This window comes from Cryptotermes secundus, unplaced genomic scaffold, assembly GCF_002891405.2.
Source record: "Cryptotermes secundus unplaced genomic scaffold, Csec_1.0 scaffold401, whole genome shotgun sequence".
Taxonomy (NCBI): domain Eukaryota; kingdom Metazoa; phylum Arthropoda; class Insecta; order Blattodea; family Kalotermitidae; genus Cryptotermes; species Cryptotermes secundus.
In genome coordinates, this window is record NW_019731223.1 from 880264 (window position 1) to 895320 (window position 15057).

Genomic DNA, 15057 nt, shown 5'->3' on the forward strand with positions numbered 1-15057 from the left:
AAATTACATTAAATAATGCCTGCATTTGTCTGTTCTGTAATACACAGCAGAAAATTTTGGTCACTACATCATACTAGTAGTGTTCTAACACACACTGCATAATAGTGTCACCTGCCTGATATTAGCATAGTTAACAAAAATGTGGCACAACTTCTGTAAATGGATACATATAAAATTAATTTAATCTAATAAAATTAAGATTATTCTAGGAGATAAAGTAAGCAAAAGTAAGTAAAGCTATTCCCATATCAGGCCGTGAAGGGCCATAGGGTTGTGAGATGCTGAGGGTCCCACATTCTCAAGACAATCGGTTCAAAGATGGCGGTAAGGTTGTCAGCCCTACGCGCTGGCCGCACTTTACTCCACAGGAAGATTATTTAATTAATTCCTGGTACTCAATTCTGTTAGAGGCTGAGTTAAACCCAGGGCCATAATGCAGCTGGAAGGCTTAGGTCATCGAGAACTGAACCCATCACCTTTCAGCTTGTAGCATAGTGTCTTAACCAACTACATTATTGTGTGCTCCCCTGTTATAAGACATACACACTACAAACAATAAACATTACAGACCTGCTGGGGACTGAGGAACCAGCACATGTGTTGGCACAGTTGTGCGTGCATGGATGTTGAAAGCTAAGAGCAGTCAATGGATTGACACTCACCTTTGTTATTGTAAGAAGCACGGAAGTGATAGCTAGTGACGTCTTCATTCTCAATTGTTAAAGAGAGTTTGCTGGGGCCATTGAGAGGGTAAAATGCAGCCTTTGTTGCTACTGGATCCCAAGGGAAGCTCATTGTTCCACAGAATGTTAGACCAATGAGAGGAGACAGTTGGTCAAAACATCCATGGTAGTCCCTCCTGTCATGCAATAAATCAATTCTAATATTATTCTGCATTTCTATATATATAATATAAATTCCGTCGTAAATGTAACACTTTATTGCAGTTCTTGTCCCCCTTCTTTCACATTACATGTTTCAGCCACAATCAGCCATCATCAGGTGTATTTCACTTCACGTAGCTGTCACACTGCACTCAATATCAACATTTAAACTCCACATTTCAAACTGTTCATTGCTCTGTCGTCAATTGATACCTGATATTCCAGAACTTCCCTTGTTGATTTTGTCAATCATGTTTAAAATCTTTATTAATATTCATACATCGACAGGTTTAAAATTTTAAATTCTCAATTTAGTCTTAATATTTAAAATTTAAAGTCAAAATCACAGAGATACCTGCTCTATGCTTATATGTGCTGCAGTGGCTACCTCTTGCTTTGAGCACAATTCACATGTCATTTTGTGCAGGTTCCCTGTGTGCGTGCCACTGCATATTGTTACTTATTCATAGAATACACTTTCTTAATGCAAGGAATCAGATGTTATGTAGACATGATACATCATTACTTCAGGCAAACCAGAATTTCAAAACAAGAATCTTGGACATGAAATAGATATGCAGAAGATAGTGCTGCATTTATCTTAGGTAATTTCATGATCATAAATGGCAAGTCTAAGCAGAGTGGAAGGAAGCAATTGGGGCTTGTATTAAGCCATACTTCTGACATTTTCTTTTATATTTGAAAGAAGAAATGCAACCTCTCATGCTGGATGGCTCACAATCATTTGGAAATCTATACATACACTACCTACCAGCGTTCTCTTACAACTCAACATCAAAAAAATTCATAATGGAATAATTGTTGTACAAATTTTTCACTTGTTGCTTAATAAAGGACTGAACTTGCAGTTTAGGAAGTGATCACCAAAGTTAATGACAATAATTTATCTTGAGAAGAATGCAATTGTTAATTACACAGAAACAAAAGTAAATATCACAATAAATCAATTATATAAAGTAACTGTTACTGGCATGAAGAGCACCATAGAGATGGAGGCAGTAAATTACTCTGAAATGGTTCAAGTTTCTACCAGATCATTATAGGAAACTGGAATTCTCCCACCATTATAAAAATGCATTAATCAGCAACACCATAAAAACATCATGATGCACACAAAGAAAAACATCCATCTGAGTGATGATTCCTAACAATGCCCATGCAAACACAACAGTCACAGAGGGCCGCTATAATTTAATAAGCCCTCAAGTGACCCGGAAAAGCAATCTTCATGCATGTCCTGAAGATCTTTCACTAAAATGAGAGCTCTGTTCCATCTTTCATGTTCCTAATTTTAATAATGGACCTTTTATTTTATTTATTGATATTTTGTGGATTTATTACATTATATTCATTCAAAGAGATTCAACAGAGGAAGTGTTTCTTATTATTATCAGATGTATGGTTTTCAAAGATTTCCTGCCAAATTAGATTAACAGAATGTCCAAGAATATTTGTCAGAAATCAAAGTCAATAAATTTTAAATTAAATGAGTTCCTGCCTCAAAGTATTTTCAGCATGATTGTAACTAGTAGATAAATTGTCTGATATAATAGATTAATGTGGCATTACAAATAATTAGTTTGTGAGAAAGATGTATATATTGTAAGTTTATTTCCTGATCGAATGTGAATATTTTTTGTCATAGAACACTTGCAGGCATTCTGTGCAATAAAATACAATATGTAGAATGTCAGAGGACCACTGAATTTCATAAACTCTAGGTTAAAAAATGTCATGATTTCAGTATTATGGAAAATACTGTATTTTTTATTTCAGCCACCAAAATTGGTGAACACTATCCAATGTAGGTAGAAAATAGCAGGAAAACAAAGGTGAATGTAAAAACATACATTACCTGGTGATGGTTGAAAAAGCCTAAATATTTTGTAATGTAATATAGTATAATGACATTCATGAATTGTGGTGACTGAAATAAATAATAAATTCAGTGTTGTGGGTTTCACCTTAGTTTAATCTCTGAAGATAAAAAGTGTTATGTTAAATAATGACATGCTGTCTTGTATACACAGAGGCATAATATATAATTTCAGGTAGGATATGAACATAATTTTTCCACAGTGTAATTACCTTGGTGTATTTGTAAAGGTAACAGCAGTATCCACCTCAGATTTACCACGTTCATGAACAGTTGTCAGCACTTCTGACTTCAGCGAAATCACATCCTGCTTTTTGATTGGTAAGCCAAATGTGACATCAAGTCCAAGTCCATCAGTGGCCTTTACATTGATATCTGCTCCAGTAGCTGTGTGTAGAGTGGCGGCTACCTTCAGACCTGCCTCAACAGCATAAGCGTCTACAACAAATTCACCCACAAGTTCCACAGCAGCACTGAAATGGAAAACATATTACGCATTATTAGAGATGATATATTTGAGTAAGGGAATATAGAGAACTTAATGTTGACCTACTAAATAAATAATGTCAGTTGATGTGAAAGGGCATACTTAATGTTGTAGAAACTGTTGAAAGATGATCTCATATTTCTGATTATACAAGTAATAACAGAAATCTCTATTTGAAGCATTTGCTTCATCTACTGTCAGAAATTACTAATTTCTTGTTCAACTGACTATAAGTAGCCAATGGCCATACCATGTTGAAAACACCAGTTCTCATCCAGTCACCAAAGTCAAGCAACAATGGATATGAGTAGTGCTCAGATGGGTGATGGCTTGGGAATCCTACCTGCTGTTGGCATTCATTTTAACTCACCTCAATCTAGTGCTGAGGTCATGAATGATGGAGCTATAACCCCACTCCCCCATACATCTTCACAGAGTGGTGCTTAATTAATTAAGCACAATTAAGCTTAATTAATTAAGTACAAGAATGAATTTACCTTTACCTTACTGACTATAAGTATCTGTGGATTATTCAATAGAGAAAACAATTGCAATAATGAATTTATCTATAAATTCCTATATGTGAACCCTTCACATAGACTGATGGAATTAATTTTTAAAATCATGTTTCCTTCCAAATTTTCAAGTTAAATTTCATTAAACTTATAAGTTATAAAATGGGCCTGCCACAGATCAAAGATATGAGGTAAACAAACAACAGTTAAATAGTTATGTACTGTTTTAGAGTTGTCTGAATGACAAGATACAACATTAAGAACACATTCATAAATTTTAATAAAGCAGTAATACCCTCTTACATTCAATTGGAAGAAAAATCACATATATTTTAAGACTCCAGTCTGTATCTCGATATGTTAGATTGCATAAAAAAACAGAACAGATCCATTTTAAAATTTTGTTTCCTTCCAAACCTCTGAAGCCAATTTTATAGATAAATGAAAGAATTATTTATCCTAACAGATTAGTAAAGTCACACAATTTCTAGGTCTTCTGCTTCAATATATGTCCTAATATTCTAAAATAAATGTTATGCTTCTTACCTTGGAACAAATTTAAGTTGAACATGGGAATTTCTGAAGTTGTTAATTAACTCATTTGCATCCAGTTTGCCCTCTAGTTCTACATGAATGGCGCTATTGCCACCAATAACCAGCTTCAGAGGGAGTCCAAGTGATGTTGGGTACACAAGTTGTGTATCCAAGAAAGTGTTGTGTTGCTTCAACTTGTACTAAAATGAAAAGTATTCAGATAAGATTATTATACTGTGATACAAATCAACCTATGTTATGTTTATGAGCATTAACATTAAATTACTAATAACCTTCAGTCAAACAATTAGTGACATGATAAATTACACAATGTGCCTAATGCATAATGTGTTTACAGTACAACACTGCAACTAGCTGCATTCTTGGAACATCTCATGTTTTCAAGCAGTTAAATAGAGATCATAAATAATAGCAGCCTGTAAGATTGGCAATATAAAAATACAAGGCAAGACACTTGATTTAGAAGAGGGGGAAAAATAAGGTTTTTATTTCAAATTAAACTTAATAATCTAATTTATTTCATGTCCTTAATTGCAGCTCAGTTTGAGGCCAGTAAGCCCATAAGCACTTGTAAATAATGATGTACATAATTTTTTTTAAATATACTGATGTCTACTGCAATTATTAACCCTTCAATTAAAGTTTTCAGTCACATGAAGAAACCTCTAGAATGAAGTTTTTGGAGCATCCACAATGAATAATTGCAAAAATGTGATTATCAGCTTGGTCATGCCTCTCTGTCCATTCATCTGACATATGTAATGACTTGAGAACTACTCAACAGAATTTTATGAAAGTTGGCACTGGGAAGTTCTAAGAAAATTTGTTGGTACAATTCTCAATACAATCAGACAACAAAAATGGACATATTCCATGAATACCTACATGTATTTCTTCAAGCGTCTCAAGTGTGACTTGTTAAATACTTACTGGAGTGGAGAATGTTTTGGAAGAAAGTCATAGAGAAAAATGAAGCTCTGGTGTGTCATCATCACAGAGCTGTAGGATATTACTCTGTAGCTGTATTGTATGAAAGTTTACAGCACCAAACTGGTTATCAGAATACAGAGTCTACCTCAAAAGACTGAGATGCTCGACTCTCAACCATTGGCCTGTTAGCCAGAAACTTAATTGTAATCTGCCAAGAAAAAGCAGTCTAGCACAGAGGTTCCCAATGGGGGCCATGTCATATTTTGGAGATGCCAAAAACTATAGTCAGAACAATTGGAGGCCATTGAAACTGTTAAGCGAGCCATGAAAATTTCACTTCTAAAATAAAATTGTTAATAATACGAAAAGAAATAAAAATGCCAAATGGTCAGTAAATATAATAACAGAACTCAGTATCCTTGTTTTTGTGTTCCTTACTTAGATCCAGGAATTCCAAGTACTGGTAAGCAGGCAAAGTCCTAATGAAATGGGTGCCAGGAAAAACTATCCTTTATTTTCCTAAATATCTCCCACTCCTCTTATGAGTTTTGCCTCCAGTAAATTTCAGGTGTTCTTCAGTTCAGTATTCAGAGTGCTTGGAAGAACACATTTTTCTGTGAAAGTTCTACTGCTGTAGCAGTACCCTCTACTTCGGAGGTAAGTTACAAACTCCAGCTACTATTTTTTGACAACTAAGCATTACATTTCATAAAAACTTGAACTTTCATTACAAATGGATTATTAGCTTTCAAAAGTATCTGAATGCCTCCCTCTACAAAAGAAAAATGTCATAAATTGATTACAGCAGTTTTGTATTTATTTTAAGTAGAAAGATGTCCAATATAATTTTTATGAATATTGTTCTTATCTGCTGCAAGGATCTCACTGTACCTAAGGGACAGCGGCCTCCGTAGTCTAGAGGTAACGTTCCCACCTCATGACTCATGGTACGCGGGTTCAAATACCCGGCGGAGGTCGTCGAATTTTTAAGGGCCGAAAAATTCAGGGAACAAGTCCTCCGGGAGGGACTTTAAGCTGTGTGTCCCGTGTCGTAACTTTACGGCATATAAAAGAACCTCATATCCCCAAAGGGGATCATTGAGCCAAATTCCAGGACGTTTCCCGCCCAACAATAGTCTCTAAGGCCTCTGATAGATGGGGGAAGCATTATAGACACCGCTAACCAAGTGGCCGAACTTGCTTGCTCGGCGGGACTGATAGTACGCACCATTTATCGGTAGGGTATAGAGACTGGTAGAATATCATAGAGGGAAGCAAATGCAAATGTTCTAATCTGGTTTGAATTTTGGCAAGCTTTTCTTTGGTTAGGACAGCATTCTGTCTAGTGCATTTCTTGCCTGAGAAAAAGAAAACAGTTGAACATATTTTCTTCATCAATTTGAAAATTGTTGATAAAGATGGAGCACAGAGACCAGGATGCTTATGTTGAAACCTTTTTTCGCGTGATTTATGCTATTCATTTTTCACATAAATATCATACAGAAAGATTTGCTGTTCAAGGGTATATTTCATTATCTAAATTGCATACTGCAACAGAATTCTGAATTAATTTTGAGAACCGAAACACAAAGAGAACTGATACACATTACACTGAGTGCTCTGCAGTTGCAGTGATAGCTGTACAATATACACAATAACATAGAATTGAGTAGTAATGCAGTTGACCATACCTCTGTTTGTCCATGTATCACACAGAGTACATTCATCTACTACTTGCATGGTTTTCTCATGGTTGGGCACACTTGATTCAGCCTTGCAAGAAAGACTCTGTATCATTGCTTTTAAAACACATTACAATTTCTGAATAATAAATTTTACCAGTGCAATATTTTTCATGTTATAATCTAACCAGTAAACAGGAAAGAAAACATGAGAGAAAAAATATCATTTGCTTCTGAATACTGAGCTACATTACAGAGTAAGAACTGCAAGTGAAATAAAACAACTCATGCACTCACATCAAAGTCCTTTGCCTTCTTCACAACCTTATCCACAAGATCAAAGGTGTTGTCAAAAAGTTCTTTTGCTGCATCTCTGGCATTATGATGGAAGGTGAACCAGCCAACCTCTGCACCAAACAGCCTTGCTGATAATTCTAAGAGTAGTTCCTGATCAGGCTCTGCATGATATGGTGTTAGAGACTGTGAAAGAGAAGGAAATATTAACAGAAGTTAAAGATATAAGGTTTGTATTATATACATATATCTATCAAAATAAATTTGACTTCTCATTGTAACTATGTTAAAAACTATTCTAATGCTTACACAGCAAATTACCTAAAAGTTCGCATGTCAATGTTGACATAACTTAAGTTCAATTACACAAGCAAATACTGATGCACTCCCAGAAATCACATGTCATTCATGGTGTGGTTTGTGTATGAATTTAATCATATTTAAATATTATATATTGATAACTAACTCGATGGAATAATGACCAGCTTGAGATGGTGATAATCATTAAGCTGGTAAGGAAATTCCCCATTTTTATATAAACTGAAAGTTTATGACTATGCTGAATTTGATGTTCTTAGGGTTCTCTGAAACATTGGACTCTCTCTGAACTACATGTCATTGCAACCCAGAAGACTGTACTTGTTGATGACTATGTTCACAAGCGCCATCCGCGGGACCCTATCCTGAGCCAGAAGAATCCAGTCCACACCCTCATTTAACCTTTAAACAGCAGAGCCTAGTAGCTCTAGCTGTATGGAGATTTCCCCACTGGGCATTTCAGTTCAAGTGTATGATATGTAAAACAACATAAATATGAGAATTTCAGTAAGAATGATAAATTCTTGAAATACATGGTGTTTCAATATATAAGAAGTGAAGAGTAAAAAAGTAAGTAAAGTAAAGTAAAGGTATCCCTGTAACATGCCTTGGAGACCCATAGGGTTGTGAGATGTTGAGGTTCCCACATTTTCTAGACAATCGGCTCATAGATGGTGGTAAGGTTCTCAGCCCTAAGTGCCGGCTGCCCTTTACCCCCAAGAATATTCCAAGAATACCTGGTACTCATTTCTGTTAGAGGCTAAGCCGACCCCAGGGCCATAGTGCAGTTGGAAGGTTTAGGTAAATTGAATAAAATTCAATGACCTCATCAGGATTCAATCCTGCGACCTTCTGGCTTGTAGTCTATTTTAAATTTTATTAATATGGCTAATATTTAATCAGAATAGTAAAAACTCAATCATTTCTTTCACTAGCTTTTCAGTTGAGACTCCTATGTTTCTGATTAGAGATTTGATTTTTGCGCATTTTACAGCTGTCATAGTCCAAGAAACTGCTTCCATCTACACATTAAATTCAGCTGCCATAACTGGAAGCTGGCAACTAACCACCCAACTTATGACACAGCCCCATGCTGTGCTATGTTTATAATATTACTTCCAGGGCAATAACTATCCAGCCATCCATATCTGCTTATGATATCTCCAAATTACCATCTCCAAGCTGGTACTTTCATATATTAGCTTTTACAGCTTAAATTCCATAATAGTCCATACATATCTTTAAAGTTAAGATGCATTTAAACATTGCTCCAAAAATCAACTATACCTAAGTTTTACAAGAGGTCCCTGCTCCCCATTAAGTTTACAAATTTGTATCCATTTCTCATCTGTCCCATGTGTGCCACATAGGATAATAGTGTTAATAATAACATTATACTGTTAATAATCAATAATAAGAAATTGAATCTCTCTAAAGACAGATATGTTAGTTATATAAACAATTAAAATCAATAGATTACCCAGCAGTAACAGACTCACAACCACCAAGGTACTGGTATCACATTTAATTCTCACCTTATGTCGAACTTCTTCCAGTGCCTCCTTGGTGACTGATCGTTTGCCTCTAATGGCTTGATTCAGCCTTTGTTTTACACTGTTCTCGAGATCAGTCCATTTCTCTTTGCCATCTCTTATCACATCACGTAAATCATGAGTATTAAAATAACCTTTGGGTCCTAACAACCTCTCAGCAATAAGGTCAATATTTTCTTGTCGGAATTCCATCTGAAAAAAAGACTAGTCAATTAATATATGTGCATCTTGTATGAGAAAATTCTCCATATATAAGAGAGAATGGAGTGTGGACTATTACACAAATATCCTTAACGCATTCATTTTCTGTAACATTCTACTAAATATCACTTGGAATATGATATTTCTATAAAGAACAGTGGAACATCAGTAATAGTAGATTTAAATTAAATGCATAACATGTATTCAAAGAACATAAGTGTGACCATATTAACCTGAATAACCTATTTCATTATTTACAACAGTCAGACAAATATTCAGAAGAGTTTAAAAATTCATGTGCTTTTATTCCATTTAAATACTTAAACTGGCACTATCTCCATTGCAATGCATTTAATAACAGTTTTCTCAAGTGTCAGCAACAAATTATGCAAAACTGTTCCCAATTCAAAAAATTAATTTAGTACAGTTCCTGTTTATTGAGAACAAAGAAATATGTGCTTGGGAAATAACATGAACAAATTATGGTAATTATAATTGTTTAATTAATTTTTTCTTTCAATTTACATACCTCAAAAATATTTGTAAGACGTCCAAACAATACTGTTGTAATATTAAGAGTTGATGCACGTGGAAGGAAAGATCTCTGAGAATAGATGATATTTGATTCAACTGTGGAACCAATATTGGGCCCATCCAGAAGATATGAAAACTCAAAATTATGGGAGAACTTTCGGAAATCTACAGGAAACCTCTTATTGGTACGAACTTCACCATAGACAGCCTTTATATGTTCTTTGCCAGGGTTTGTTGATGCCCGAAGTTTGCGAAGGTATGACACAATGAAAGATCCAACTGAAACAAAATAAATAATGACATGAGACACTTCATGATCAGAAGGCATAGCCAACACTGTAAAGAAATGTTTTACATGTATGTTGAACGGAGATTGTCATAAATGGATTTGTAACATTATAAATCGTCATGATACAGCATAGCTAACACTTCAAAGAAATACTTTACGTGCATGTTGAGCACAGGTTGCCATAAAGTTATTTATACAATTAGAAATCACTTTATAAACCCTATGTTCAATACATATGCAAAGCATTTCTTTGCTGCGTTGGCTATGCCTTCTGTTGATGGCCAGCAGGGGCTGAAACATGTAAAGGCAATCTTTTATATTCTCACATTAAATTTGTTGCACTTGATGGACCTTAGTATTCATTCATATTTACAGGATGTATTCGTATTCCTGAACAAGCAGGTTAGTAAACTGAAATATTATCTCTAAGATATAAATATATGCTAGTAGAAAAGCAGACAGACATAATATTTCTCTCCATGAAGGTAATCTTGCGGAAAAATCATTCAAGATACAGCATGAATTAGTAAAACAAGCTTTGCTCTATGTTTTTTCTTTAATACTTTACTGCTGTATGTGTGTTATTAAGCATGATACATTGGTTTATCTGAACATATGCACAGCATACAGTGACAGTGGGATTAAAAATTAGGATCACAGGAGATGGGGGTTTCAGACATCCTTTAAAAATTACTTCAATCACCATTTGAACATATTATATGCATTACTGCAGAGCTGACTTGGTGGGTGGATTACTGTGATGTTAAATTTTTGTATTTCCATGACTGTCCCTCAGGAGAAGTATAATGAATCAGAATGAATAGCACAAATTATCATATACTCTTAATGCTCATAGTTATAAAGCCCTGTTACTTTTTCTGTTTCAAATAATTTGGAGGAAAATTATTTGGAACTATGAGTATTATAAATGAGCTATGGAGGTTAACCATTTATCACCTACTGATCTATGTTTCATGTTATGATGTTCCTCGTGGTTTACCTTGATAGGTTGGTTCTGATTCCAAAACCTCCTTCAATGCATTGGCCATCTTGTGGCATGGACATTCTACAAGTGCAAGAAAGGCTTTGATCCTCAGTTCACTATCCAGTTGACGGTTCTTCAGAACTTCCAGAGAAGTCTGCTTCAGCTGAAATTATAAATGAGGAACAGTTAAAAAATTCTGTCATCTTAAATAAAAGTCTGGTACTAGTATTAATAAAATAAAGAAAAATGTGAAAATGATGGTCTGGAAAAAATCTAGTAAAAGCAATTTTATGCTGTACATTTGGTTTGTTTCTCACTTTGTCCAATTATGGCCAGTTACTGTACCACCATTAGTGAGAATTTCAAAGAGGGAGGGAGTGAGTCTGGTTATGTCAGCTTATATTTCTGTTGCCCATTAAAGGGAGAACATCTTGGGTTGAGCAATTGCAGGCAGGAGGTCTATGAGCAGGTATGAGCACCTCAGTGGAGTATAAGAGGCCGAAGACAGACACGAGATATTGATAGACTGAAGGTGGAAATAATGTACCTTGACTAGAGAGATGGAAATGTCCATGGTTACAAGTAGGTAGTTCCTCTGTAGGAAGCTTGAAATAAGATAGAAAATCAAGAACAGTGAAGCAGAAATATGATGTAAACTCATGTTAGGCATGACCCAACTTGATTTACTGCAGACACTGTAGTGATGACCATCTGAAAGATGTATCAACAGGAGGAGAAGAAGACTGATGGGTGTACCATAACCCTCGTAACTCTCACCCATATATTTTGGAGTTTTGTATCAAGACTTTAAGGCCATAGCATGAGAGGCTACATAGGGTCATATTTAGATTGTGGTGATGAGAGTAATCAATGTTGTAAGTCACTCTGTGGAGGCAGTTTAACAATGATTTGGTCAGGTACTGGAGAAGAGAAAAATTGTGTGGTCTTTGTGGGATTTAACTTCATTTATTACTAATCGGCTCAAAGATGGCGGTAAGGTTGTCAGCCTTACGTGCCGGCCGCACCTTACTCCCCAGGAAAATTATTTAATTAATTCCTGGTACTCATTTCTGTTAGAGGCTGAGTAAACCCCAGGGCCTAGTGCGGCCTGAAGGATTAGGTCAATTGAAAAAAATCCAATGACCTCATTGGGACTTGGACCCACGACCTTCCAGCTTGTAGCATAGTACCTTAACCACCACGCTATCGCGTACCCCAGAAAGTTACTTATTGTGTTAGTTATTTAATTATGCTGTCAGTGTTGAGACTATATATAATTGATTTTGGCAGAGTGGTGAGTTAATGAAATAAAATATGTTGGGTCACTGGTTGTTGTGTCAAGCAGGGAAAGTTATACCAAGTTATGTAATTGTTATGGTTGAATTTAATTTGTATTTGCTTAACATGGATACATGAAGGGCTATACTAGTTTCCTTCAGTGGGATGAGGTAATGATCACATCTGAGAGTTTGCAACTTGGCCTTCTACAGCTTCGGATTGGGTTCCTGAGGTTTCCATCAAATATAATAAAGAATCTGGAAGTATCCAAAAAGCTCTCCTCTTGAATTTATAAGGTGTTTGTGGCTCATATTAATTCCGGTGACCTCCCATTTCTCCTGTCTGTTATTTCAATATACAGTAAACTCCCCATTGTCAGGCACGTTTTGATAATGAGTTGTGCCAATTATGTGAATGAGAAAATCACTTACAGGAACACAATACAAGACAAAACATCACATTTTTGCTATAGTATTTATGTGGGAGTCTGTCTAGGTGACAGAGTGGATGACCTATTGACAGCTTTAACATTTTAGTTAAAACAAGAAGGGAAAGTACTGCTGGAATACGTTTTAAAGGCCTTAAAACTGTCTCTATTATTACTGTAGTTTCTATTTCGAAAAAATATCAGAACCAAACTACTGCAGAAGTTCTCTAATTATGAAAGAGGAAATTGTCAAGATCAGTGAACTTACTCGGCAGGCATCACTTTGAAAGACATCCAAGACTGCCACTCTGACTCGGGTTGGAAGACTGACATCAAGAGCACAGGCACGTAGTTTGTTGGCTGTGGCATCATTCAAATGGTGAACATTGTGAAGGGCTTTCAAAGAAGCCAGCACCTAAATAAAATTAATTACACACCTCTTTATTTAATTTGCTACACATATAAAAGTAATTTGTTGTCTCTAGCCACAGGTCTGCAGCACAAGACATGATACCATGATTTTTCACTCCACTGATAACAGTGGAGTGAATTAAAAATTGGGACCATTTTTCCACACACCTTCCTCATGTCAAGATCTTCAGTTAAGATTTCCTTAACTGTTTCTCTGTCAATGTCTGCTTACTCTGTTATGCTCCTGACAGTCAGCCGATGATTTTCACGTACAATTTGAAGAACTTTTGCAATGTTTTCTTCAGTACTGCTCACTGCTCACTCTTTCTTTTCCCTCAGAAAAAAAGAGTGTCACTCACTTGTAAACTCCTGTTTTCTTTATAGAATTATCCCTGTAAACTTGCACTAACATCTCTCTGATTTTGCCTCCACTCTTTCCAAGTTTAACAGGAAATCTAATGTTTGTTCATTGCTCTAATTCAAGCTCTGACATCCTCATGACGGCACAGCAAAACACACTCAGATAATAATAGATGCCACTCAGAAAGAGACTGCAATATAGCAACAACACAACTGAGAAATGCTGATATGCCAACATCATCAAACCATACTGATGTTTCCATCCTCTGCTGCCATGGCAAGCATACGGTGGTCAGTTAGTGAACTTTATTTTCATAATTCATACTCTCTTATTGCTTCTCTCCCATAAGGTGTTTCTTTTTAATTCTTAGTGGCAGAAAAGTTAACAGACTTTGTAATATCTTCTTCTACTGCTGTTTTATATAGATGTCTTACCTTGAGTTCTTCATCCCAGCTAGAAGACTTGCAGCCACCACTCACAGGCTTTGACAACTTCTCTAAAAATGCATCAAACTCAGGGACCCCTTCACAACTGTGTTGAGCACAATATCGGCCACCTAGAGCTCCAACACCCAAGTATGCCAACTTGGAAAATTCTGGCTCATCCAGCAAAGACTATAAACATCAGAATCAACAACATGTTTTTTTAACCAACTTCAACTAAATAAAAAGACAAATATGATGAGACACTGTTTTATATATTTATGAAATTGAAGTACAGTTTTAGATCAAAAAGAAATAATATCTTTGATTTGGTTCATCTTGGTCCATCACACTAACAAATCAAACTTTTACAAAAGGTAAATCACTGGACAGAGTTGATTAACTTTTGTTAAATAATATCTGATTTACAGATCCCTTTATACTTCATGATATCTTTTCAGATTCCCAGCTTACAGAATAATTCATCATGCATCTAGTTCACTAATACAGAGACAACTTATAAATATATATAATAGTATTAAATTACATTAATAGGTACTTTAAGATCAAAATTGGATCACTAGAAAAGTGTATCATATACTTATTTCTTGAGAAGCCCTATCAAGCCATTCAGTCTTTTCATCTAATGTGTTTAATCAAAGGTTTAATCCATACTTCAGTCAGAAAATCCTATACAGTCAACTCTCGATTATCCGGGGGCGGATTAACCGGTTTGCGGCTTAACCGGGGCTTTTTTTTTTAAGTTTATATGTTGTTTAATATTTTTAAGGTCTTTCATTCTGGTCCGTCACACTAACCAATTAACAATCAAGTTTCTTCCGTCAAATGTGACACTTTTTTAAGTTTTCCACCTCGTCAGCACCTGCCTTACATGTTTCGGCTCACCACGGAGCCATCATCAGAGGCATTTATAGTAGAAAAAGAAATCACCAACACACAAAACTTCACTTTGTCCAAGATAGCCACGTTCCAGTTAATTAAAATAATTACAAATAGTTAAAATTACCCAGAAT

The 15057-nt window shown here is 35.5% G+C and overlaps 1 protein-coding gene across 1 annotated transcript in view; it reads right to left on the reverse strand.

The window, feature by feature from the left end:
- Positions 1–15057, reverse strand: part of LOC111866503 (apolipophorins) — a gene marked incomplete at its 5' end in the record, with an annotated part of 136840 nt that overhangs the window by 91962 nt on the left and 29821 nt on the right. The window contains 9 exon segments of the mRNA XM_023855502.2: positions 663–859; positions 2994–3254; positions 4330–4517; positions 7248–7430; positions 9098–9307; positions 9846–10129; positions 11140–11287; positions 13098–13244; positions 14036–14215. Of these exon segments, the coding sequence (XP_023711270.2) occupies positions 663–859; positions 2994–3254; positions 4330–4517; positions 7248–7430; positions 9098–9307; positions 9846–10129; positions 11140–11287; positions 13098–13244; positions 14036–14215 (1798 nt within the window).